The 27,421-nt window shown below is 39.5% G+C and overlaps 3 protein-coding genes across 4 annotated transcripts in view; 1 reads left to right on the top strand and 2 right to left on the bottom strand.

The window, feature by feature from the left end:
* Nucleotides 1–4,331, top strand: part of ppp1r14c (protein phosphatase 1, regulatory (inhibitor) subunit 14C) — a 16,336-nt gene extending 12,005 nt beyond the window's left edge. The window contains exon 4 of the mRNA XM_022677006.2: nt 914–4,331. Within this exon, the coding sequence (XP_022532727.1) occupies nt 914–988 (75 nt within the window). The 3' untranslated portion in view covers nt 989–4,331. The remainder of the gene's footprint in view (nt 1–913) is intronic.
* A 6,797-nt stretch (nt 4,332–11,128) lies between these two features.
* selenoi (selenoprotein I) lies at nt 11,129–22,190 on the bottom strand. Of its 2 annotated transcripts, none has more exons than XM_022677004.2 (11): nt 22,091–22,190; nt 21,647–21,875; nt 19,303–19,371; nt 18,463–18,571; nt 18,158–18,232; nt 17,184–17,446; nt 16,536–16,644; nt 16,311–16,359; nt 15,997–16,177; nt 15,185–15,367; nt 11,129–14,315 (listed from the first exon to the last, which is right to left on the bottom strand). In XM_022677004.2, exons 2-11 carry the CDS (start codon nt 21,701–21,703, stop codon nt 14,208–14,210), a joined length of 1,203 nt encoding a protein of 400 aa, XP_022532725.2. In that variant the 5' UTR covers nt 21,704–21,875; nt 22,091–22,190; the 3' UTR covers nt 11,129–14,207. The 2 variants fall into 2 exon arrangements, with proteins under 2 accessions (XP_022532725.2, XP_022532726.2); XM_022677005.2 differs by having other exon boundaries at nt 21,975–22,179.
* Nucleotides 22,191–22,625: 435 nt separating this feature from the next.
* On the bottom strand, nt 22,626–26,699 carry iyd (iodotyrosine deiodinase). The gene is made up of 5 exons (XM_022677003.2): nt 26,324–26,699; nt 24,997–25,191; nt 24,203–24,362; nt 23,776–23,932; nt 22,626–23,221 (listed from the first exon to the last, which is right to left on the bottom strand). The coding sequence occupies exons 1-5, from the start codon at nt 26,517–26,519 to the stop codon at nt 23,039–23,041; spliced, it is 891 nt and encodes a 296-aa protein (XP_022532724.2). The 5' UTR covers nt 26,520–26,699; the 3' UTR covers nt 22,626–23,038.
* Nucleotides 26,700–27,421: the final 722 nt, after the last annotated feature.

The following is a 27,421-nucleotide window of genomic DNA, read 5'->3' as shown; positions in this document are numbered from 1 at the left end:
TTTAAATTCAGGTAAAGCTTAGCCAAATTAAGTAAACAAAACTGTAATAAATAAAAAAACGGAAAAGAGTTAGCAAGCGCTTAGCACGGTTAGCGGCTAATGCTAATGCTACTCCAGTCTCGGTGCTGAAGAACTAAACTGAATTCATACATAAAGAGTACCGGATTATAAGGAGCTCTGATGATTTTTGGGAAAAATAAAGTATTGATTGTGGAGAAAAATCAAATACACGTTATTTACTGCTCATGTTTTTTCAAACCAGTAGTATTTGTGAAATAAACAGATAAAAAATAACCTGGCTCTGCTGTTTGGGATAATTTTAAACTTAAAGACAAACAGGGAAAATGTCTGTGGTGGATGATGATATTAGCAAAATAACTCAATAACTAGCAATTAATCTCTGTCTGCCTGAGCTTAAATAGAATATCTGCAGAACACCAAGGGTTTTAGGCCTTTATTACTGTACATCTACAGAAAACAATGCCAGGCTGTGTGTGTGTGTGTGTGTGTGTGTGTGTTTTATTTTGCACACAATGCACCCAAATGAGTCACCACTTTCAAAACCAGACCAGTGACCTTGTGGCAGACTGTTTTGTGTGTGAAGCCCATGGCTGTGGGTCACATATGTGTGTGTGTAGACACACACACACACAAACACACACACACTCACACACACTGCAGAAGAGTGAGCAGTGTGTAGGTAGGTAATGATGGCTCAAGGACAAACCTCTATTTGATTTTGGCCGCTGTCCAAAAGCAGGACTTGATGTTCTCTGTATTTGATGAAATGAATGATGAGCACAGGAACTGATGACTAATGACAACATCTGCACATCTCTATCTCTCCCTCTCTTTCTCTCCCTCTCTCTCTCTCTCCTTCTCCTCTCTCTCTGTCTCTCCCTCTCTCTCTCAGACGTTCGTACAGGAGCTGCTCGGGAGGATAAGGGGAATGAGGAAACTCAATGCTCCGCAGAAGAAAAGCCTTTAAAATGCTCACAAAATGCCAACGACAATCCCTTCCCAGCCACAAGGACTACAAGTCCCACAATCCTTCACTCAGCCTCTCGGAACGCATCCCTCGCTATGCTATCAAAAGCTTAAGTCGTCAGCCCAGACTCTGCATCTTTATTTCCCGCCTACAAAAACATGCTACTCAATGTGCACTGGTCTGGACTACAAATCCCAGAATGCAACTCTTCAAAAAAGGATCCATGTAGTCCACATCTGAACCTCAATTTTATCGAACGGTCCTAGCAGCTACTTAGCTTAAATCAGCACACAACTGCATAGAACTGAAATCACAAAACCCTTCACTACAAATCCCACAATGCAACAGGCCACATAGCGCAGCACTCATCAAGCTACTCAACATGGAGCGGGTCTGGAATACAAATCCCACAATGCAGGCATTCAAGCAGCCAAGCAGGAAACATACAGTCCAGAGCTAAACCTCAGTTACTCAAACAGGCCTAGCATCCACATAGCATAGCCCAACACAACCTCAGAGAACTACAAGTCCCATAATACTTCACTCAGCTTCAACTCCACATCTCAGAACGCATCCCTCTGCTTTAGCGAGATCAGATCTCCAGCTCAGACCCCGTATCTCCACTTCCTGCCTCCTCAAACGACTCAACTACTCCAGCAATGCTACTCAACATGGAGAGGGTCCGGACTACAAATTCCACAATGCCGCTGGTCAGCCAGGACCCATACAGACCACATCTAGACCTCAGTTACACCAACAGTCATAGCATCCCCATAGCATAGCCCAACACCTCCTCAGAACTGTTTAGAAGCTATAGAATTATTTATTATTATACGTCTATAACATTATTTACAGTGTCTTTCTCTGCTTTTATTAGATTTCAATTAAATAATAATGCAGCGTAATTGATTCTGTCTGTATTCTGCACTGTTTCATTTTTTTGAATAGTGTAGTTTGTCTCATTATTTTTGTTATTTTTATTTTTCATATTTCTGTGATTATTATTGTTAGCCATTGGCATCTGATGTGAGATCAGTTGTGTGTCTGCTCTTGTTTTTTGTGAAGGACGGGTTAGGATCTTGATACCAGACTTTCTTTCGACAGCCTTCATTTCTAAGCCGATTAGCTTAGTGTTGGAATAAGCTCCTCCTCTTTTTCTGAAACACATGCTGAAATGCACGCTGGGTAATGTAGTCTTCTACTAAGTGCCAGTGCCAGCTGTTCAGATCAAGTTTACTGGGTTGAGTTTTGATTGGTCTTCCTGACGTGAGGTCGTGTTTCATTTCACTAACTAGTGAACATATCAGTAGGAAACCACCATGTTTGTTTGGTTTGTTTTTTGTAATTTGCAGTAAAAGATCGCAATCATAGCGCCGTTCTGTAGCGATAAAGAAAGAGCGGGCCGTACCTGGAGTACTGTTAGAGCGTGAAGCTTGATGAGTATTATAAGTAAAGCGTATAGAAGATTATGGCTATATAATCGAAGACTGTTACGGCAATATCTGTTACGTATAGCTGCTGTAAGGTATATATAAGGAGTGGTACTTTTAAAGTCATTTAATGACGGTGTAGAAAGAACTTGGATGTTTTGATGGTAGAACTTATATATCTAGCATATATAACCCAAACCCCCCAACCCTAAACCCTATACCCCACCTTCCCTCTTCCTCGGATGTGTGCGGAGGCTGCCAAAGAGTACCGAACAGTGGACGTGATATCAAGAGCTAAGTGAACTTGTGTAAAGTAGTCACCCTTTTTGAAATGCCGATGTTGGTCCTCATCTCACAGTTTTCATACTCGTGGATAAACTCTGTGTCGAGATGTTCTTCAAATCGTGTAAAACGAGGAATCCAGGAGAAAACTATGGTGCTGTTACTGTCCTATCCCTGTTTAATTCTTCGGTGCAGTGACCTGGTGGGTTTGGGCTCCAGGACATCAGAGAGAGAGAGATGGTAAAGGAATAGTTTGGTGAAAATAATATAATCCCTAATAATCCCAATAATCCCTTACCCCACGTGTAGAATCACTGATATCAACCATCAACCATTTGTTCAACCAATCGGTTTAGAGTTTTACGTTCTCATTAAGAGATCATCTCAACTCCATTTATCGGCTACAAATTGCGTCCTCTTATAGGAAACGACTGGTCGCTTGTTGCTCTTTCACCTGACAGTGTCAATCTGTGATGATCAACATCACACTGGGAATGATTAGGGGAGAGAGCGCCATCTACCCACTCTAAAAGAGCAAGGCCAATAGTGCTCTCTCGGTCTCTGGCTGCTGATGGCAAACAGCATGATCCAGAATTTGAACTGGCGATCTTCAGATCATAGTGGCAGCATCTTAATAAATCTTCTTTCACTAGCACCTTTCTAGATGGGAAATACATATTAAACAGCAAGTGGATGTGTTGGGAACAGGAAAATCGTAACTTGCTGTGTGGTATTTAGCCAAATCGTGGCTATAAAACCCTTCCTCATATAGAAAACGATTGGTTGCTTTTTGCTCCTCCAGTGTGAACACAGGTTTAGACCACTTTTGGCTTTAGAACTATCCTACAACTCTGCATAACACTTTCGCTTCCAAAAAACACAGTCAGCAGCAACTGCATGGCTAAACTACCACCATCCACCACCCCTTCCACCTCTCACTTCCCATGCTAACAACATCAGCCCTGTAGTTTCTGCATCAGCATCCAACAGCAAACATGTCCTGATTAAATTCTACATTTGGGGTAAAGGAGTAAATGGTGCAAATGTGATTTTTCACTAAACTATCTCTTTAAACTGTGAAAGAACAGAGAGAGAGAGAGAGAGCAGCTCAGATCTTCTAAACAGGGCCTCTCTGCTCTCTCTCAGCCTGTTAGCCGTTAGCCTGTTAGCCGTGGGGGTGGGTTTTAAAGGTCTGGTCTCTGTGTTTGTGTTCAGGTTCACGCCGACTCTTCTGTGCGAGAGAATTCTTCAGGGTTTTTCAGGGTTTAGGATGAAGAATCTTTTTAGATTTTTTTTTTTAGATAAATTTTGAGAACATTTTAGAAAATAAAAAAACGTGTATTTAAGTATTTACGGAATGACATCTTTAATTTAGCATGTGTTTAAACGGCATGAAGATGAAGGGAACGTTTTTAGCCCAACATTTGCTTATAAAATCTGTTTTTATACCTTATCAATATTACTTTTTATTATTATAAAAATGCACAAGTTCAGGATTTTTGACTGTATATCTGAGTTATGGATTTTTTTTTTAGTTTTGGTGTTTTTTTATCATTATTATAATTACAGTTATGTAGTGTGTGGTATTTTTGCGTTGTTTTAAATAAAATAAATGAAACGACAAAAAAAGATCAAGACTTTCTCTTTTTATTTGAACTTGGTTTGACCCTTTCCCAGCACGAACACTCAAGCCAGAAGTCATGGGACAGCAGTATATAAATAGATTATTAATTATTACTTTAGAGCTGTTTAAGGGCTCTGTCACTTTTATGCAAATAAGCTGTTGTGTTTACCACACGTTAGTGTTAGCTTGTGCTAAATGGCAAAACACAAACAAGCTAGTTTATCCTTAATTGTGACAGAAGCACAAAACTCTGATATCTTCCTCATCTCCTGACTTGACACGAACAGTAGGTACAGATCCCTCCCTCAGACAAAGTCTGCAAGCTTATATGATTCCTGACACCAAACTCTTTTAGCTGATTCACAGAAAATGGATAGATGGATTTTTTTTGGTGTTCAGAGTGTATAAGAGTAGAGAGACACAAGAGGAAATACAAAACGCCACTAAACCTATTTAACATATTTTGTATTTCTATAATTACAGCCACCCAAGCTTTGTTTAAAAAGAGTAAAAATGCAGAGATGGCTTAATGATTAAATTAATACATTAAATTAGGTTTAACCAGACAGAACATCATTGATATGTTGGGTTTATAAAACATTATCTGAGTGATGAAGGTTTAATAGTAAAGCTGCAGTGCAGAGATCTCTTATTCACCCTGTAGACTGAAGCTCGTGGGTAAAATGAGGCTGTGTGTGTGTGTGTGTGTGTGTGTGTGTGTGTGTGTGTGTGTGTGTGTGTGTGTGTGTGTGTGTGTGTGTGTGTAAAGGATCACTGTTTCTTTAAATTCTCTGACCCAGTTTCTCCTGCTGGTTCAGGGGGAGGCTGGTGGTGGTGAGGGGGGGGGAGGTGAATATGAGGAGAATGGCTGATGTTGGAGCTCCAGCCGCCTCAGGACCCCCCCAACCCCCTCCCCCTCCTGCCTGTGCTGAGTGATGCTCATCATAAAGCCAGAAAACTGCACAGCATCTGCATTCCAGCACAGAGAAGAGGTGCTTCTTATTTTAAATACTATATATATGAAATGCACTCCAGGAAACTGTAAAGGTCACTGGCATCACTAAATCATTTTAAACCTTTAATTTTTTACTGTTTAGGGTTTTACTTTCATTTTATTTCTACCATTTATTTTCTTTATAATCTTGTTTATTTTATTAATCGGTGGATTCTGTCTTTAATATGTTTTAGTAATACATTTTTATTTCTAAATTGTTTTTCCTACTAACGATTTTTAAATAGCATATCTAATTCACCCACACTTGCTCCTCCTACCCATGTTTTTAACCTGTAATAAAAACTATTATTCTTGCTTTTTAATGTTTTTCATGTATTTTACTAACATGCTTATTTTTTTCAACAACTGACCTTTAATCCATCTTTTTTCTACTTCCTCTTACCTTTAATGTCTTTCAGTTTTTCATCCCTAATTCCCTCTGCTCTCCTTCTGTCTTTATCCCATCCCCCCGTCTCCCCATCCCCCCGTCTCCCCGTCCTCCTCTCCTCCTCAGATCCGTCACTCATATTTCTGAATGGATCAGTTGTAGGATGTGCTGAACACTCATCTGCATTTCCCCTGAGAAAACTGTGAAAATTACTGAAATATGTAATCATTTGTACAGTGTGTAGTGTGTGTGTGTGTGTGTGTGTGTGTGTGTGTGTGTATGTGTGTGTTTTTAGAATATGCCAGCATCTCTTTATTTCACTCTGGTGCACGGGGTCTCTGGAGAGAGTGAAGTACTCACAGCTACAGTACGCATCACTGATCTACAACACATTCACCACGTCTAGCACTATTACTACAGTCACGATATGCTGCTATAGCATTTATACAGGTCAAGTTGTGCTGTTTGGTTTGTAAGCGCTGCATCATTCGTTGCTAGGTTACCTGTATGTGGGCGGAGTAATACATGTAGAGCTCAGGTTAGCTTCAGTGCATTACCGGCTGAAAGCGGCACTCATAGAACGCCTCTCAGCCAATCACGTTGCAGGGTTGGAATAACTGTGGTATAATATTTATTCATACCCTGCTCTTACTGATGCTCTTCTTACAGAATGCAACCAAATCCTCACAGCAATGTAAATAGAAATGTGATAGAAAATTTTCTGTTGACAGTAGAGATGGTTACTTCAATACATAACAAAAAACAGATGAAGTTTTATTTATGAAGTCTTGATTTAGGAAGAAACAGCGAATCAGCAGGAGATACAGGATGCAGGACTCAGTAATAATATACAGTATAATTCAGTATTTTATTACAGTTTATAAAAGGCACTGTTTTCAAGTCAACAAATGATGTCCATGCAGGAATTCCCTCTGTAATGAAGCTGGATTTAGCCTGTTATTAATTTATTACACAATCAAAAACAATCATGAGCAATAAAACTCTGTATTTTTCCTGCACGGCTCTGACAGCTCATTACTGCAGCTCTATGATCCAATTAGCATCCTGCCATCATTATAACTGATTACAGAGAGCAGCAGTGACCCGGGACGGGGGTGTGATGAATTCTGCTCCGTTTCTGAACTGTGAATCTCTTCTGACCCGTCTGCTGATTCTCTCAGAGCTTCTGACACTTTAAAACCTCCACAGATTCCAGAATCAGGGTTTAGAACCGACTGCTGCTTCCTGAATGAAGCACAGAATCAAAATCACACTAAATTAATCAATCAGAGCCTACAATTAAAATAAGAAGCTTCTGCACCAAAAACAAACCCTTACAGCATCACTACAGCTCACAGCTGACAGCTGATGCTCATCACTATCTTACACCCCAACACCAACAGTCTGTATTATCACTCCTATTTTCCTCCTGCCTGGTTTAAACAGCAGCAGAGCTTCTGAATATATCTACACTGATGGGCGTGGTGTTCTGGAAATGAGGTGTGTTCAGGTACATTTCTGGAGTTTTATCTTGTTTATCTTGGTAACAGAAAACACAGGAGCTCCACTGACTGAATACAACCTAGACAGACGCCAACAGTCAGACGTTCATCGCTATCTCGGTAACACAGGCGCTGTGCCGAGCCGAGCGTACGCCCCCACTTATTACACACACATGAACACACAGCAGCACAAACCCAACTTTTACATCAACAATAAACAGAATAGTAAATAAAATAACATTGCTGTTCCCGTAAATGAGCTGCTGGAGCTCCTTCACAGCGTCAACCAGCAGCTCAGTTTCCTCTGCTGAGAAGAGTTTGTTGAACACGTCCAGGTAGCTGCACCGTTACAATAGCAATACACCAAAGTCGTGCAAAGTACTTTTGACTTATTTTTAATCTACAATGAAGTAAATAATGTAAATAAATAAACTCCTAGGGTGATGTGGATCAGCACAAGGCTGCGTCTGTGAGCTGATGTATCAGAACCACCAGAGTCGCTGCGCTTTCCTTGTTGTTGTTGCCCCTGGTAACCCTATTACTATCGCTGCTGCTGCTTACGTATGATTTTACATTACATTTGGCAGACGTTTGTTTATTTGTTATTTTTAGACGTGGAATAATAAAAGCAGATGGCGAAGTGCCACCTGTCTCGACCCGGTCTAGAGCTTTGACCACACACACACACATTATACACACACACACACAAACACACACACACACACACACACACTGTTTACAGTAAGCTGTCTGGTTTTCTAAGCTGATAATCTCCTCTAAAGTGATCCGTGTCGTCTGTAAGTGCTTTAACTCTGGATGCGTATTTGACCCCGTGTAGTTCCGCCAGGTCAACGCACTCAGCCAATCAAACGGCACGATTCAGACAATTAACCCCTGCCTGACTGTAATGATCCTCCCCCTGCCTGCTCTTTCATTCATTCATTCATATATAGATACCACTTTAAAATAAGATTACCTTTATAAAGGATTTATAAACAGTTTATAAATTAGATTATTACTTATTATTAGATTATTATTGATTAGGTTGTAAATGCCTTAAAAACCATTGATGAACATTTAAAACACATCAGTTAATAAAGCAAAAGTGGCAACTTAATTAGCATTTAATTTATGGTAAATATTTAAACATACTTATAAATATATTAATATGACGGGTTTAATGCTGATTGATGGAAAACACAAAGTAAAATCAGTATCTAGAATTATATGAGTATTAAATTAATACTATTAATACTATATTAAATTAAAACTAAATTAATACAATTAAATGGCAAATGTAGGAAAACTGTCTATTTGGTTGTATATAGAGTTCAGAGTTCTACAAAACCAGCAAATTTAAACTGTTATTAAATAACATCATTCTTAAAGAACCCTTTATATAGTGTTAATAAATATAATATATAAGTATGAAGTGATATTACTTCAGCTTTTTAAAGAGAGGTCAAACGTACTGTAGAGAAAAAGCCCATTTTGTTTGATCATTAATCAGAATAATTGAATAAACATGTTGAATTATTGTGTTTTTTTTGTGCTTATAGGAATCTAAATGGCTCCAGCCCTGTAGAGAGTAAAGGGTTAATAGGGTTGAGGGTCAGGGGAAATCTGGTATTCATTATGCATGACTGCATGGATTAAATAAAGGAAATAAAAGCATCTTCAGTATGAATTCATCCAATATATCCCTCCATCTGTACATTAAATTATAACAGAGAGAGAGAGATCTTTCCCTGCTTCCTCCAGATTCCTCACCAGCTTCTGAATTCATCTCAGACCTGTGAGAAAATGTGTGTGTGTGTGTGTGTAGTGTGTGTGTGTGTGGATAACACTCAATGCCAGCACATCCCTACCCCTGATTAGAGGGGTAATTTAATTGGGGAGGATGTTTAATACAGTATATAATCCGGTTTATTAAGGGAGGTGAATTTCTGCACACATTTCAGCAACACAATTTCACACACTGCGATCTGAGATTTAACCTGAATACAGGAGAGTGTGTGTGTATAGTGTGTGTGTGTGTGTGTGTGTGTGAGGGGGGAGGGGTTCTGGTCCTGACAGGGTAATAAATAAAGATGGTTGAAGCTCTATAGAAGGTGAGATTTCATTTGTTTCATCATAGAGAAAACGTGGTCTCTTGCAACTTCCACAATTTAGATACTTAAAAATACTCCTAATTACATACCGTAATTACAGAGTATGCTGGAGGAGCCTGTCTAATTTAAACCTTTAGTTATTTGACAAAAAATTGACCTTGTTTTCTCTGGCTGGGTAAATCTTACATTCCACTGTAATGTTGATTTAAAGTGCTCGAGGTTTGTGCTATAGTGTGCAACATCAGCACAGCAGTTAGTTAGTTACAGTGCATTACCTGCTGATAACGGTACTCATAGAACGCCTCTCAGCCAATCACATTGCAGGGTCAGAACTAACTGTGGTATATTTTCACATTTTAACTGCTTCATTCCTGAGATTTTCTCCTCAACAACAGCAAATTAACAGCCAATCAGATTCAGTTACAGCTCCAGGCAGTGCTCTGTTCTGATTAAATGTGACGTTATGACTGAAATCAGGAAGCTCGTCTCTCTAAGGTCACATAAATCAAACCTGACGACGTTATTTTGTCAGAAACAGGATGAGAGGAAAAAAGGAAAAGTGATTTCAGACTCAGATTTGAACTCTGACCTTTTACAGTACAGAACACCACCGCTGACATTTCACTCTGCTCATTTATTACGCTCTGATTTTTTACAGTGTTTTTAGTCTAAAACTGAATATTTACATACTCACACTCGATCTTCAATTATAAAATGAGAGCTCATTTGTGTAGAGGCTAAATTACCGGCCCAATATAGATTTTCTCCATCGATAAACTGAAACACTGAGATTTGCAGAACAAATTTCTGCCTTTTCCAAAACATTCTGGGTATTTTTTCCAAAACTCATCCAGGCCTGAAAATTACTATTTTTAAATGCCATGACTTTTTCCAGGTTTTCATGACTGTATGAATCCTGACTGTAGGATCAATGAAACTGTAGTTCTGAGAGTGAAGGACTGAAGTGTAGATTATATACAGATATTAAAGGGTAAAAATATATTTTTCTTAATATTTTAATAGAAGCTGAATTACTGTACCAACAGTGTTCTCAGTACTACAGTCTGCTCTACAGTAATAAAGTACACATTATTCTAAAGGTGTGCAATAACTCCATCTGCTGGATCATTTCAGTACTACTGAAGTACAGTATTACCATCCCATAATACTCCACAAAACTAAAACAACAAATCAGAAGTCGCTCTTCCTAATCTCTCAGTGCAGAAATTTGTAAAATGCCTTTAAAAATATACAGTTATTTTTATTCCATTGAAAAAGCAAAAAAAGTTTTTAAACAATGAGACGAGAGAGAAGCACATAGCGCTAATGCTAATGCATAAAAGCAAAAAGACGCACAAATTCAAATTGGCTGTTCACATTAATGTTGCATGTCCGTGGATCGGATTTGTTTCCGACTTAGACCTGATCTGATTAAAAAAAAAAAAAACTTTTGGCATGTTCACACAGTCATAAAAAAATCAGATCTGATCCACATTGAGCAAAAAATCAGATATGAATCATTACAGCCTGGTAATGTAAACATAGCATTACTGTGCTTTAACTATTTTATAACTGTACTATATCACTGTATTATAATATCTCAGGGTATTTTTTATGCTTTTTAAACTAGAATGTTGTATTTTTCTGAGTTACTGAGTTTAAATAAGAGCTTTAATTGAATAAATAAACTCTAGTGTAGCTCCATATTCCACACCTTCAACAACCTGGAAAGTGAGTGAGATATTTGGTTAAGAGATTAGATTAAAAAAGGACAGAGAAAAGCATCACATCACTCTTTAAACTCAGACATTAGAGCACCACGTTAGTCTGCTTTATTTCAAAAAAAAGAAGAAAAAAAAGAGACAAAAAAAAATCCAAAATAAAAAGTAAAAGACATTACAATAAATACTGACCTCATACACAGGGTCCGAGAACAGGTTTATTTTTACAGAACTATTCGCTTTTTACACAGAAAACACACGCGCTATTATCTGAACTGTGGACCGTCCCTTAAACAACCAGAGATCCAATCAGGAGATTACAGTCTGTACGTATATGAGCATATTTATATTTATATATTTATATCTATATATCAGTGGACCAGTGAGCAGCTAGAGAGTCATCTTCACTCACACTGGAGCGTCTCTGAGAGGTTTTCCTTAAATCTGAACCAATAAAACATTAAAAACAATCATTTTATAATCATTAAATAATTAAACACTCAGATGTGAGTATTGAACAGTGGATTTACAGACAGACCCTGAAATACAGAGCCCACAGGAGAACTGTCCGGAGTAAGAGCAACCAATCAGAGTCAACACTCATACACACACACACGCTATGTACATACATTGCAAAACACACACACACACACACACACACACTTTGGACATCGTATGAAAGATGTAATTGAACATTCCACTTACGGTGTATATGACCACTTTCCATTAAAACTAAAAACAACAATAAAAAAACTAAGAAAATAAAATAATAAAAGCAATAGGGCTGAAAAATCAGAGACATTATAATTAGTTTATATTTTTAAACACCAGTCTTTGCAATACTAATATTAATCTTAATATGACAGAAGGCTGCAATATATGCAAGGCTGGAATATGCAAATGAGCCTGTGACCAATCACTGCGCGTTATTTTTTTTCTATTCTATGCTGTTAAATTTCCAACCAACTGTTGATGGTGGAAACACCACCTTGTGGTTAAAGTGAGGTTAAACACTGGCCGATGTGCTCATGGCAAGGCCACGTCAATTATCGGAGTTTTCAGTGTTGCCAGAATGATGGACATTCCATTTCTAGTTCAAGTTTTGTGGCCATTTAATTTAACGTTCTTCAGTTTCACAGCGCCAGGTGAATTAAATACGTCACAAAAGGTAATATGTACAATATCACCACACTCACCGTGGATTATTTATCATCATGACCGGCAGTGTCTGGCTTAAACTGTCCACGTGAACAGAGACGAGTGACTCTCGCAGGTCTCTGTGTACAGAGAGGCAAAAGTCACGGGACACAATACTTAGAGTAGATAGTTATTGTCCCATGACTTTTGGCATGTCATCATACGTACACAATGACGACACACCCACAAGAGATTCTACCTTCTCCCTTGTACTCAGGTTTAGTTTAACAAAATTAAAAAAAAAAAAAAAAAAAAGACTGTACAATCAATCAGTTCCAGCAGACGTCGAGGAGTCGAGGTGGGACTCGAGCAGTGATTTCAAGCAGCGCTCAAAAGCATGGTGGAGGTAGTATCAAATACGCAATCACCTCACCTGCTGGATCACTCCAGTACTACAACAGTATAGTCAAGTTTAACCGCCGTCAAGTCAACATGTGCGATTCTTGAACACAGCGCTGTATATTTACTTCACACATAGTAGCTTAAACTTATCTCTATGCTACGTAAAAACTAAATCGCCGTTATATAATCTGTTCGTATTATTATTATTATGATGCAGCCCTAAAGCCTTAAATCAAAAAAGAAAAACAAGGAAATAAAAAGAAAGAAAGAAAGATAAAGCGAGTCTTGGCAGCAGTTTGGCAGCACAGAGAGAGAGAGAGAGAGAGAGAGAGAGAGAGAGAGAGAGAGAGAGAGAGAGAGAGAGAGAGAGAGAGAGAGAGAGAGAGAGAGACACTACAGTGCTTTTATCGCGTTTAGAGTACGAAGCGGGGTGCGGCCCGCTCACACTCCGAGTGCGCCCCCTCCTGGACAGGCTTTGAAGCGCACTCTTCATTCAAGCGCAAATAAACTCAATAAAAGCTCACTAGTGAAAATCAAGCAAGCGAAAAAAAACAAACAAAAAGAGACAAAAGAAAATGAAGCTGAGAATCTGAAAACCGGCAGACTGACACACACCATCACCAACATCCAACAATCTGACAAAACTAACAGAAAAATAAGAAATAAGGAGCTGAGGTTTGTGGGTACAGTAGAATTTAAAAAGAAAAAGAAAAAGAAAAAGGTTTGGCCCCTTAAAAACCACACCCTATAACAAGTCCGTGAGGGGCTGAGGCTGCGTGTGAGGAGGTCACAGATCCACTGGTTCATTACAGCTCCTGCTGAGCTCCTGGTGAGCTCCTGGTGAGCTGGAGATGTTGTAGAAGTTCAGGGTTTGTTCTAAAGTGAGTTCTAAAAAACTGTTTTTCTTCTTTTACAGAGGTTTATACTTTACAGAGCTGTCAGGCACAGCGAAGAACATGATGCCTTAAAAACGATCTCTACCAAACAAAAATTACATTAAATCATCCACCAGTAAAATAAAAATCATCATTATTTAGATCAGGGATTTTCATAAAGCTACAAACTCGACCGAATACAAAAACATCAGGGCTGTTTCTTTTTTTTGTTCAAGAAATAAAATAATAATAATACCCCAAAAATACGCCCCAAGGCAAATAATGCACTAAACATTCATTAACTGTGTGAACAGGAGTTTGTGTGTTGTGTGTGTTGTGATGGGTTGTGTGTGTGACTGGGCATGCCTGAATGTGTGAGTGTGTGTGTGGTTGTGTAGTTATGGATGTCTGAGGATGTTGTGTGTGTGTGTGTGTGTGTGTTAACCGTAGTTAGATCCCGTATCTTCGCTGAAGCACATTTCCGTAGGAAACAAGCGAATCTCCTCAGCGTCGAACTAAACACACGAACGCAGCTCCACAGAGCCGGCCAATCAGCTGAGCACACAGAGACTCAGGGCCCCGTGGTGCAGCTGCGTCTCTAGGCTCACTCGGTCCTGGTGGTGCAGCTGCGTGTGTGGGCTCCGGCTGGGAAGGCTTGTTTGGTCAGCAGGGTTTTGGGTGGAGGTGAGGTGGGGGTGAGGTGGGTGGTGATGGTCGGGTGTCGGCCGGCTGCAGAGGAGGCTGGAGAAAAGCTTAAACCTCTGCAGCCGTGAGGCCGATCTTCTGCTCGTCCTGTCAGTCAGAACTCGGCTTCTTCAGAGAGAACGCAAAGATATTGAAGTGATCGCTCAACTGCTTCACCTGCAGAGAGAGAGAGAGAGAGAGAGAGAGAGAGAGAGAGAGCAAAAAAGATTGATAGAGAGAGAGAGCGTGAGAGAGAAACAGTGAGAAAAAGAGCGAAAGAGATTGAGTGAGATAAGGATTCATGCTTGGTTAAAAAAAAAAAAAAAAAACATCCTACAATACTGGACTCTCAGTTATAAAGAGTAAACCACAAGCCACGCCCAGCCCAGAGATTAACCTGTCAGACTGCATAGCTGACCGGAGACCAAAGACTGAATAATGTGACAATAGAAATAAATGTCAAAATTCATATTTAAACAGTTGAAATAAAACATCAAGAACACAAACACCTTTTTGCTATGAAATTTTGATGCCAGGCCAGAAAAAAAAAAGATAAAAAATGGGAGTAGTAGTTTGAGAGGGGCACTGGGTGATGTATGGGTTTAGAGGCGGGGCAGGAGGGAGAGCTGATTAGGCTGAGCAGTGTGCCTCTAATAGTGGTGAGACCCAAATGGTTAGACGTCACAAGTGGTGCAGGGTTATTGCAGATTATTGATTGATTTGCATATTGTGAATGTCCTTCTACCAAAGTACACAGAAACATCATCCTCGTCCTGCTTTTTATGATGAGGATGTGGGTTTCTCTTTTGTTGACAAAGATAAATATATAAGAGTTCTGCAGTTGTAGAGAACTTAAATTAAGTTCTACAGAAACATATTTTGAAAATGATTGGTTGGGAAAAATGTTAATCAAAGAATAAAGAAAGAAAAGAACAGGCTGCACAGTCAGGCCTGTAAATATTAGGTTTATTAATAGTTAGTGTGATTGAAGATGGTGTTTTTCATGCTGTTATATTCTTGCACAGTTTTTGGGAGTGCATACTCACCACAGACACGCCGTAGTGTATGTGCATGAAAACCACCACAGCCGTACACACGTACAGCAGCACCGCCTCACTCTGCTGCACCACCCCCGAGAGCACCAGCACCACCACCACCGCCATCGGCACCAGCAGCCAACTCAGCGGCTCACACCGAGTATTACTCATCTGACACACGATCAGCTTACACTGAACACAGAGAGAGAGAGAGAGAGAGAGAGAGAGAGACAGAGAGAGAGAGAGAGACAGAGAGAGAGAGAGAGAGAGAGAGAGAGAGAATATTTTACAGGATGTTACAGGACATGGCGTGAACACAATGGTCTGGTCTATGTAGTGTCTGTACCCATTCTACAGAGCACAATGCTGTATGTGTATCTAAGTGTGTGTGTGTTTTTTCTTTCCCCAGCAAGATTCAGAAAGATGGAGTCTCTCATGGTGACAGAATAAGAAAATGACTCATGGCGGCTGTCAAAAAATTATGCTGGGTGAGAATAACTATCACTTATAATTATCTTTTTTTTTTAATTAAGAAAAAGGTGTCAAAAAAGTATTGTTTGGATATCTGTACCGAATTCAAAGCATCATATCGGTACCCAAACCTAGGAGTTTTTACTACATTTCCCAGAAATTTCACTGCCTTCAGCTGTACAATAAAGCTATATTAACTTCTGCATAGTTTAAAATACACCATAAGGACCACTGTTTACCTGTTGCAGGCAATACTGCACCACTGTAGTTATGAAGTCCAGTTAATGAATGAGACTGTAATTTCCTTTAAAGAACTGGAGCAGAGCAGAGCTGCAGAGATTCAGACTCACAGTGACGTTGGCGAAGGCCGTTCCCACCATCAGGTAGAAGATCCTGGGCTGCAGCTCCAGGATGTGATTGGGGGAAAGACTGACCCACAGTGTGGAGAGGATGAAGAGGAGCGCCGGGGAGAAGAAGGGCAGGAGAGCCTCGTATAAAGAGCTGTGCTTCAGTGTGTTGTTTCTATACGCCCTGAGGAAAATAAAAAACACCACAATATACTCATTAATTCCCACATGAACTACATATGATTAAAATGATCCAAAACTCAATTCTGGAGGGCTAAGCTAAAACTATTGTGATATATGGAGTTAAACATACTTACTTTAGGACGTTATAGAGGCTCATTGGCAATGTTACAGCGAACAGGCATCCTATAACACAAACAAAAGAAACAAAGAAAATCAGAAATCAGAGCACTTACTTTCACAAGCCTTCACAATAAAGGAAAATAAAAGGGTGAAAATTTAAGTGTGGCTCAATAAAAATGAACCCTGGTTAACTGGAGGAGTCCCTGTTCTATTAACCAATGAGAGCGCAGCGTTCTCACCCAGGATCATGACGATGAACAGATCTCTGTAGTGGATTTGCCAAATCACCGGCTCGAACCACGTCTCCACTCCAACCACCGCTGTTATTATATACACAATAGAAATTGTCTGAAACACAAAGATAGAAGGATCAGGTGATCAGTGTGGGAGGAGTTTACTTCTGTATTTAGTGTTAAACAGGAGCTACAAGGCTAAAGCTAACACTAGTCATTTTAAATAGACTCTATTAAAGAAGAACTGTACTTTACCCAGGTTTTTAAATAATAGTGATAGGGACATAGACTTAGAGTTACCCATGCAAATAAATCACTATTTTTTGGAGGTTGTTGAAGTCAATTAGAATCAGCTGTGTTTTTGTAAATAGACAGTATTACAGAACATCACAATACTTTAATATATCAGCACTTTATTATTGTTTTTACTTTCCTTGTGAGTGTGTGTATATATATATATATATATAGTGTATATAGTGTGTGTATGTGTATAAATAGTGTGTAGTGTGTGTATAGTGAGGATGTGTGTGTATACATAGTGAGTGTGCATAGTGTGTAAGCGTTTGTATAGTGTGTAAGAGTGTATAGTGAGTGTGAGAGTGTGTGAGTGTGTATATAGTGTGTGTAGTTGTGCAGGGAGAGTGTGAATCTCACCACTTGGCTGAGGTCGTAGCCCCAGGGCAGGAAGAGGACGCCGGTGTTGTATTTCTCCCAGTGTGAGAGGATGAAGGAGAAGAGGACGACCCAGAGCAGGTAGTAGAGCGTGATCACGCCGACGCCGCTCGCCCCGCGACCAAACACCGAGTACATGGAGCACACGAAGAACACACACGCCCAGCTATCCAACCCGTGATCAAACAGCTCCCCCAGAGGAGTGCTGGAGTTCGTCCTGCGGGCCTGTTTACCGTCCACACCATCTACACACACACACACACACACACACACACAATATATTACATTATATACATTATATTATATACACTTATATTTACACTGTAATAAACCATCTAACAATTTAATTCCATTGATTATTAACGACTTATTTCACAGATAGAGCCTCATACAGCATCAGACACAGATCAGCTCGTCTATTAACTTATTTAAAGGTCTAGAACTCACAATCTGCTCTATTATTTAGCATCCTTTAAGTCCTCTCTAATGTTTTCAGTCATTTTCCATTTAAATACCAATTATCAACCTTTAAGAACCAAAGGCTAATAAAATGTAGGACTCCCCCTATCACTAGTGATGCTCCAACATCAGGAGGGTTAAGAAGACCAGCACACGCCTCCTCCGACACTTCTTTTTTGAACTGCTGCTAGTAGCATCACAGCGCTAACGCTCGGAGGAAAGCGCAGCGACTCTGGTGGTTCTGATAGATCAGCTCACAGACACAGCCTTGTGCTGATCCACATCACCCTAGGAGTGATGAGGGGAAAAAGGGCTCCTGCAGCTGATGGCAAGCTGCATGACCGGGATTTGAACCAACAATCTCCTGATCATACTGGCAGCGTATTAGACCACCGGACCACTCTGATATTATTATTATTGTTCTATTGTAAGTCCTCCACTGGCCTGAATTTAATCCTGTTTCAGAGCTTTTTAATAAAAGTACACACAATACTTACCTAATGTGTACGCTATGAAATTAAAGAGACCAGCCGCGATCCAGACCCAACTGGGCACGTGCGAGTGACCCTCAGCTACAACAAAACATACAGAAACAAAACAAGAATAAGAAGCTGCAGGAAACAACAGGCATTATACACAAACATCAGAAATGAGCGATATATCTCAATACTTCAGAAGCTTTTTGTGAAAAACACAGAAAACAACATTTTAATTTCAAGACTACTACTGCAGCACTTAAATGTCAAAGTTTAAATACAAGCATAAGATCATATATTTATGTATTTCACTCTGTATTTCTTACCTGAGGCGTAGAAATCAAAATCATACAACGAGAGGATGACGAAGTTCAGCACCAGGAACATGAAGCCAGTGAACGTTATCAGATTTGGTGCCAACCATGTGGGCAAAACCTGAGAGAGAGAGAGAGAAAAAATCTTTAACACAGCAGATTTACACAAACTCTGATATTTTATTTATTTAATCTTCATACCAGTGTCTAACCACTGTTTTTATATCAGAATAAACATAATCACGGTCAGGGGGGCTTCCCAACCAATCAATGCAATGATTTAGACTAATCACAGTCCTGGAAACAACAAAGCTGTTGAAGGATTACTGCAGTAAATCTATATTAAAAATCTATACAGTCAGAGGAATCCCTGAGAACACAGCATAGAGATTCAGATTAATCACAGTCAGAAAGGGGATCCAGTTAAATAGACTAATCACAGACATAAGGGAGGTGCAAAAATACATAATAACTATACTTACAATAATCACAGTCAGAAAGGGATTCAAGGGGACTAAACACAGTTAAATAGAATAATCACAGCCAGAGGATGATCTCTGACAAAATCCAAAAATAAATAACATCTAGATTTACACTAATCACAGTGAGGGAAAAAAAACCCAGTTAAATAGAATAATCACACAGTCAACACACTGATTTATACTAATCACGTTCAGGGAATGATCTGTGACTATTCACTGATTTAGACCAATCACAGTGAATGTAAAGTCTGTGAAGAAAATTCAATGATTTAGTCAACACAGAAATTAGGACTAATCACAGACAAGGGGGGATTGAATCAGATTTAGAGGGAGGATTCTGCTCTGGATTTACTCACTACTCACTACTCACCTTCACCATAGAGTTCCAGAAAGGGTGCATAACATAGACGGACAGCGGGTTGGTGTCCACTGCACTGTACTGAAAACACAAAGACGCAGGAGAAAAAGAAAAATGTTAATTAACAAAAGAAGATGCTTCACACACACACACTATCACCTCGGTTCACACTCCACCGTCCTCACTATCGCCACGTCATGAAGACAGTTCACTGTTGCCCAATTTCTATCCCTCTTCCACACCCCCACACAGAACCACCGCCATGCCTCCATCAGCGCACGACCAGCTTTAATCTGATGAAGTGTGACTCACCGCTGTATAAACCAGAGAACAACACACTGCTCCTGCAATATATCCACTCACAACCACACCCTGAGATACTACAGTAAATATATATATATATATATATATATGATTATTTCTGCAATCTTCCCCATCTCTTAAAACATTTAAAAACAGCTGAACATGAGATTTTAAAATGCATTTAAATGTCTAGATATTGTTTAAACGTGGAAAGTGATAAGTAATCTGTTGTGTTTGGGCACTTTTGGAGACCTAGACTAAGTTAAGTGTGAAAGTGTGACCTGTATGAGTGATCCTCAGCTTCTGTCTCCAGCACTTTGTGTAACGCAGTACTGTTACACATTAAGGATTAGTCGACAATTAAACTTGTAGTAAAAAATTTTAATTATCAACACATCGACTAATCGTTGCAGCCCTAATTTATACGCAGCAATCAGACTCAGTGGTTAGAGATCTTAGTTATTGATTGTACTTGCCAACATTGTTTTTATTATAAATTAAGAAAAATACAGAAGTGAACACTGAGTATCTTATTCACTACAGCCTCCACAATAACATCCAGAGGCTAATAAAGATTATAAATCTGACGCACCGCTTACAGACCTACTGCCCTGCACTCAGAAACACTGCCAACTGGACCAAAGGCTTATTTATTTGTGTATTTGTGTGTCAGTGAATGAACAGCAATCACTTTACACACCCACCCACCCACCCACCCACCCACCCACACACACACACACTACACACACACTACAGCATGGGGATCTTCACAGATGTTAATGATCACAAAGAAGCTCTGTAGATCAGATCAAGGACATGACCACCTTTAACACCATGTCACATGAGGGCAGACTGACATAACAACATAAAACACTGAGATAAATCAACAAATCAGGATACTGAGAAATTCACATTTATCTCCATCATTCAGAACAGCCCAGAACTCTGGACTCTGGAGCTCACACACATTAAAGCACAATAAACATTATATTACTCTTAAAATCATCATCAGTATTTTTATGGGCCTTAAAACTTAATTCTGAGGGACTCTTAACGTAGAAAACCCACTTATTATTCCATTTTAATTGGCAAAACGTCCACATTTATCAATTAACTTTTAACCCTTTGTCTACACTTTATTTACACAACACAGTGCTAGATAACTAAACTAGCCTAGCATAGATCTAGCTAGTTAACCTAGCCTAGCTTAGCTCTAAGTAGTTAACCTAACCTAGCTTAGCATTAGCTAATTAACCTAGCCTAGCTCTAAGTAGTTAACCTAGCCTAGCTTAGCACTAGCTAGTTAACCTAGCTCTAGCTAGCTAACTAACCTGGCCTAGCTTTAGTTAACTAACCTAGCCAAGCTAACTAACCTAGGCTACCTATAGCTAGGTAAACCAATCCTAGCTCTAGCTAACTAGCCTAGCCTAGCCTAGTTAGTTAGCCTTGCCTAGTTCCAGCTACCTAACCAAACCATAGCTAGTTAAACTAGCCTAGTACTAGATAGTTAACCTAGACTATTTAACTAACATAAGCTAGCTCAAGCTAATTAACCTAACCTAGCTCTAACTAACTAACCTAGCCTACCCTAGCTAACTAATTTAGCTTAGCTTTAGCTAACTAACCTAACCTAGCTCTAGCTAGTTAACCTAGCCTAGCTCTACTAACCTAGCCTAGCTTTAGCTGTGGTTAGGTTAAGTAGCTAGGCTAGGCTAGGTTAGTTAGCTAGGCTTGGTAAGCCGAGCTCTAGCTCTAGTTAACCTAGACACACACATTCACCAGCAGTTATCTGCCCAGCGTAGCTCCTCAGATCAGGCTGAATATACAGATATTATATTAGTTTACTGTGTGTGTAAATAATGAGAGTAAAATTTCCCACATTAATTAATAATCTTATTAAAACTGAACAGAAGCTCCGCGGTCCTCCCCCTCTCTCTCCCCGGTCTCTCTCTCCCTCCCTCCGCCCGGTCCAGCCCATGCCGCCCGGCTTAGCATTACTCACCCCGCCGCCCTGCCGAACAAAACCCTCCATAAACCACAAAACCAGCCTCACCTTATACTTATCAAACCCCGCGAGCTGCTCCTGGGTCACATATTCATAGAGAGCCATGGTGAGAGGAGCCCAGCGAGGCTCCGGAGCAGCGCTAACCGAGGAGAAGAGCAGGAGACCCGCAGAGCCTCCGAGGAGAAACCGCGGTGAAGATCCGGCCACAGAGCCTCAACACAGGAGACCTCCCACTGAACTTCCTCATCCGGGTTACTCTCAACACCACAGAGGCGCACTAAGGACATATAGATATAATAAAAGAGATTTTTACTGACGTTAAATAAATATGTAAAAAAGTGAACATCCTTCACCCTCCAATTTACACTACATTCACCTTTTATCTGTAGTCAGCACACGTTAGCAGTAATGCTAGCGTCTTTATCATAAAAAAACATTTTCTGTTAACAAATGAAGATATAGAAGTATATAATATATAATACGTTTTCTTACATTTTTAGAGAAATGCGTTATTCTACTTTCTAAATGTAACGGAATTCCTAGTCTCGCTGTAAACCAGCTCAGATCCGGCTTCACGTCACCATCCACGCTCACGTCTGATCAGCAGATACACAGAGACAGGAAGACACTTCAAAATAAAAGTCCCACAGTCACTGAGTGCATTTATTCCATACTCTAGTTTATCTAAATTGTTCTGTGATGTGTAAATAGTGAATATGAATAAGAATATGAACGAATGAATATTGAATATGAATTAAAATGCTCCTTTTTCAGCTGAGAATAAAACACTGAGCATAAATACACAGAAACTATATTTTCAAATGTGGTTGTCCTAAAGCTGCAAACCTTTTGAATTGTTCATGATGACCTTGTTCTGTTTCAAAGGTGTTCAGTGTTGATTTTATTTGGAGGTTGTATGACATGTAAGACATGATCAGTACAGTAGGTTAAGATGAGTTAAGCCTAAAATGTGTGTGTGTGTGTGTGTGTATGTGTGTCTGCAAACACAAAGACAGTGGTCTAAATATATCAGCAACTGTTGAATGAAATTTATTATAACATTGTATATAATACAAATCTTTACCAACGATGGTATTTCAGCTACTGTACAATATTAATAGCAAACTAGATTAATATATAGTTTGTATATATTGTAGCATGTTGCTATAGAAGAAATAAACAGCAACAGAAAACAATCAGCCATTAAAGATTTAGCTTCAGGTAGACTAAACTACTAGCAATATTATGATAAAGGTATCTTCTCTTGATTATGTACTCAAATGTACATAATCAATGAGAATTACACTTATTTATTATCAAGAATGCATGAATGGCTAATTAAAGCCCACACAGTCTCTGTGTAACTGCGCCTGCAGGTGGCGCCGGTGGCTGAAAAAAGTCCTTGTTTGATTGGTCATTCAGGTCAGGAGCTTGATGACATCACACAAACACCATGAGGTCATCGAGCTGTTTGCGTGTGAGGTCAGGGACCGTAGCGTCAGGTGACGGGTATCCCACAGGCAGTAGCATCAGCAGCTTCTCGTTGGCCGGGCGACGGAGGAGGAGCCTGAGCTGGGGGCCGCAGTTTAGAGGCGTGGTCGTCACGGTAACCAGCCCAACATTCTGAAAAATTATTGGACGAGATAAGAGTTAGTGCCTGCGTCCAGAAACTTCTGCTCCTCCTCCGTTCCTACTCCTCCTTTCCTACTACTCCTCTCCTACTCTTCCTTCCCTCCTCTTTTTTCTACTACTCCGCTTTTTCTCCTCCTTTCCTAACCACCTTCCTCTCCTCCTGCTCCGCTCCTCCTCTTTTCTTACTGCTCCTCTCTTTCTTCTCCTTTCCTTCTGCTGCTCCTCTCCTCCTCTTTTCCTACACCTCCTCTCCTATTTCTCTAAATAAAACTCATTGTGGAGGTTTATTATTATTAAAAACTACAGTGATTCTAAAGTTGTAAAGCTTTAGCTAAAAGTGATACCCAGCTTTTAAAAGATGTACTATGGAGTTTTTAATGTGTATATAGTGTTTTTAGTGAGTGTATATAGTGTTTTTAATGTGTATATAGTGTTTTTAGTGTGTATATAGTGTTTTTTAATGTGTATATAGTGTTTTTAGTGTGTATATAGTGTTTTTTTATGTGTATATAGTATTTTTAGTGTGTATACAGTGTGTTTTTTACCTGCAGCGCGGCCAGCAGGAGTCCGCAGGAGATGGAGACGCTGATCTCGTTGTAGTAGTGGGTCTTTTTCTTTCCGTCGGGGAGAACTCCATACGTCTGCTTAAAGACGAGGATCAGATACGGAGCTGTATCCAGATACTCCTTCACCCAGTTAGTCCTGAAAGATTTATGTATATTAGCAGATTAATATAATTTCATCTACATATATATAGTTATATATTTATATTATTATACAGCTTTTAAAAAATACATTTATTTTACCACATTAGTCATCATGAGAATCTGTCACAAGGGGGCGCTAGTGCATATTTTAGATCATATATCAGCCTCTATTCAGAAATCCAAATTGACCTTGTGAATGAGAGCCCACACTCACACACTCACACACACTCACACACACACACACACACACACACTCGGTGTGTACCGAAGTCTGCGCAGGTCGTTGACCCATTTGTCCCCCATCCTCTGTTTGTAGTTGATCTCCTCCTCCTCCTCTACGATCTCCCGGATTCTGTGTTTAGTCTCTGAATCTCCAACCACCACAAACGTCCACGGCTCAGTGTGAGCTCCACTCGGAGCTGTCCCTAAACACACACACACACACACACACACACACACACACACACACACACACACACACACACACACACACACACACACACACACACACACATACACACACAGTAAGTGTGAAGTGTGAAGTAAAGACGAGTCTGCATGCATAAAAATATTGTCCCTATAATCTATATATATGTAATAATATGTTTATTAATATACACCAATATCAGATCACAGATTGTACAGTTGTTTTCCAGACTAATAACCAGGTTCCACAGGATTTCTGGTGTCTGTTGTGGATTTTAAAAGTGCGTATCTCCATTGGGAGAAGGTTTGATGTCTCTGTTTGAGCCACATGTTGAGTGAAGGAACATAATCAGCACAAAAGCAGCATAATCTAGCATAAAACTCCCAAAACAAAACCTTCATTCTCATTTAAAAAAATGCATTTCAGAGCTGTAGCTCAGAAGATACAAACATGGAGACATATGAACATTTCTATTCAATGTTTTTGGATATGGAGCAGATGATTCAGCAGGATTTTACTGTAGGGTCTGAGGAACTGATATAATGATGTTATTAATGAAGTGTGAGCATCGTGTGTGTCTCTAATGTTGTGTAAAGGGCTGTAAGTTGTAAGTTGTGTGTTTAGTTGTGTACCTGCAGCTCGTATCACGTTGTGGATGATGTCTCTGGGGACGGGTTCAGGGCTGATGAAGCGGACGGAGCGTCTCTGGTTCAGCAGAGTGAAGAACTGCTGAGATCTCTCCATCATCTCCTCCTCAGAGTAACGGGGGGGAGAGTACGGGACGTGGGGGAGGTTCTCCGTCTCTGAAACCGTCCAATCATCATCCTCTAAATCAGAGACAGAGACACAGATATACATAAATACAAAAACACACCTGAATAACACTGATCATCTATTATAGTGCTCCTAATCTGAACTTATGGAATATAAATAATCTTTCTGCAGGAATTCACATTCTGGCTCTAGTGCACGTTCTCTGCTGTCACTATTCTCTCCACGTGCAAAGCCTCAGTGCACTTCACCGCACCACAGACCAGAGAAGAGGACTGAAGTGCTCACAAGTAAAGATTGAATATTAAACACAGAAACAATAGCTGCAGTAAAAACCTGATCTTAGGTAAACTGTTACAGAAAGCTCCTGCACCTTTTCTCACAGTTATGTTTACAAAGACTAAGCATTTTTATCTTTCAAAAGAAACATATTTTTATATTTAAAGATATTCTAATAAAGCAGAAGGACCTATCGGAATTTAATTGTTTCAATCAGTAAGATTAATAATAACAACAACAACAATAATAATAATAACAATAATAATAATTATTATTATTGTTATTATTATTTTTTTTTTTTTCTGACTCAATCCCTTCATCTAGTGTTCAGGCCTAAAGCCACCTCCACTTCAAGATTTTTGATCTGGCTGCAATCAATGCTTAAATCCTGATCAGTGCTGATTCAGCACTGAAAATAATAATAAAGGGTCAATTTCAGCATCTCCAGTTCACCTGACGGCATGTGTTATGGCTGTGGCAAGAAATGGCACATCGCTATCCAGTGCTATGTCACTGTTTTAATAAATTCATAAGTGAATTTTAAACACTAAATTTGATTAATTCAGGGCACGCTTACAGGACTAAAACAAGCAAGAGCGGGTTTAAAAAAGCAGTCCTGCACAGAATTTGTATAAAACTGTGTTTAAAATCTGTACCAAGTTTCAGCTACAATAAATAGTTCATTAAACAATAAAAAGAAAATTTAGTCATTTTTTAAGAGTCATTGTAAATTATTATTAATGCATGTGACAAACTGTGATAATCCTGATACCAAGGTATTTTTTGAGATGGTTATTATACCGTGAAAATCTCATATCGTCCCTCCCCAACCCAGAACCGCACTGATACCTACAGAAGTTAAGATGGATGAGATAAGGGGTGTGTGTAAGTGGGGAGGTCGTATCGTACCGTTGTCTTTGCCGCTGATCTCAGTATCGTCCTGCAGGTCCTCGTCCACCCAGGGTCTGCTGGACTCTCCGGAGGTTCTGGGCGGGTTCTGCCCGGAGGAGGACTCTGATCTCCAGCTGGTTCTGAAGAAGAAGAAAGCGATAATCCCGCACAGAACCGCCACGAACACCGGAGTGAAAGCAGAAATCAGAGCCATGACCCACAGCAGCTGAAGAAGATCTGAAGTTCTGATTATCCACAACTCTTTCTGGAGCTTCTGGAGATTTAGCTGGGGCTTTTGGACCTTCTTCTGAATCTCCTTCTGGAGTTTCTGGAGCTGCTGGAGTTTTTGTAGGAGTTTCTGCTGGATCTCCTGCTGTAGTTGTAGGTGGAGCTGAAGGTGGAGTTGGAGGTGGAGGTGGAGGTGGGTCTGGGTCTTGTGAAAGAGTTCAGTTACAGGGGCGGAACCTGTTCTGTTAATATGTAAACCCTGCTTATCTAATTCAGATCCCATATGATCCAGCTATTATCAGGAATTCTTATTTTCAGCATTTTCTGCAGTGAATCACATATAAACCATATATAATATACTACAATAACACAAAAACAATAAACAATGTCGCAACATCTTCATTAAAAAAAACACCAAAACTGAAAAACTAAAATTAAAAATTTTAAAGTTTGAGCCAGATCACCCTTATAAAAAATTAATACATACTTAAGTAATACTAAATATACTATTTTGGACTTACAGCAACTTAAGTATATTTCAATTGTAATGAAGCTAAATTTAAACACAACATAAATAAAAAAACACACATACAGAAATTCAGAGAAAGTATATTTAATGTGTATTATCATAAAGTATATTAAATAGATTTTTTCCTTTTAGTATTCTTTACCTAATTTAATTGCTCTTAAGTATTCTTCCTATACTTCCTTCCTTCACAAGGGCAACATTCAATTCACAGCATTACATTAACCCAGTAGAGTTAAAGTCTAATGCTTATCATTTCTAATGAGAAAAAAATGCATTAGATACAATAGTTCCACCTGCAGATACCTTACCTTAGTTTAGATTTTGATCAGCATAGTCAGGTTTTATTAGGGTTCAATCGC

This window comes from Astyanax mexicanus, chromosome 13 (genome assembly GCF_023375975.1).
Source record: "Astyanax mexicanus isolate ESR-SI-001 chromosome 13, AstMex3_surface, whole genome shotgun sequence".
Lineage (NCBI taxonomy): Eukaryota > Metazoa > Chordata > Actinopteri > Characiformes > Acestrorhamphidae > Astyanax > Astyanax mexicanus.
This window is presented reverse-complemented; position numbering and strand designations above follow the sequence as displayed.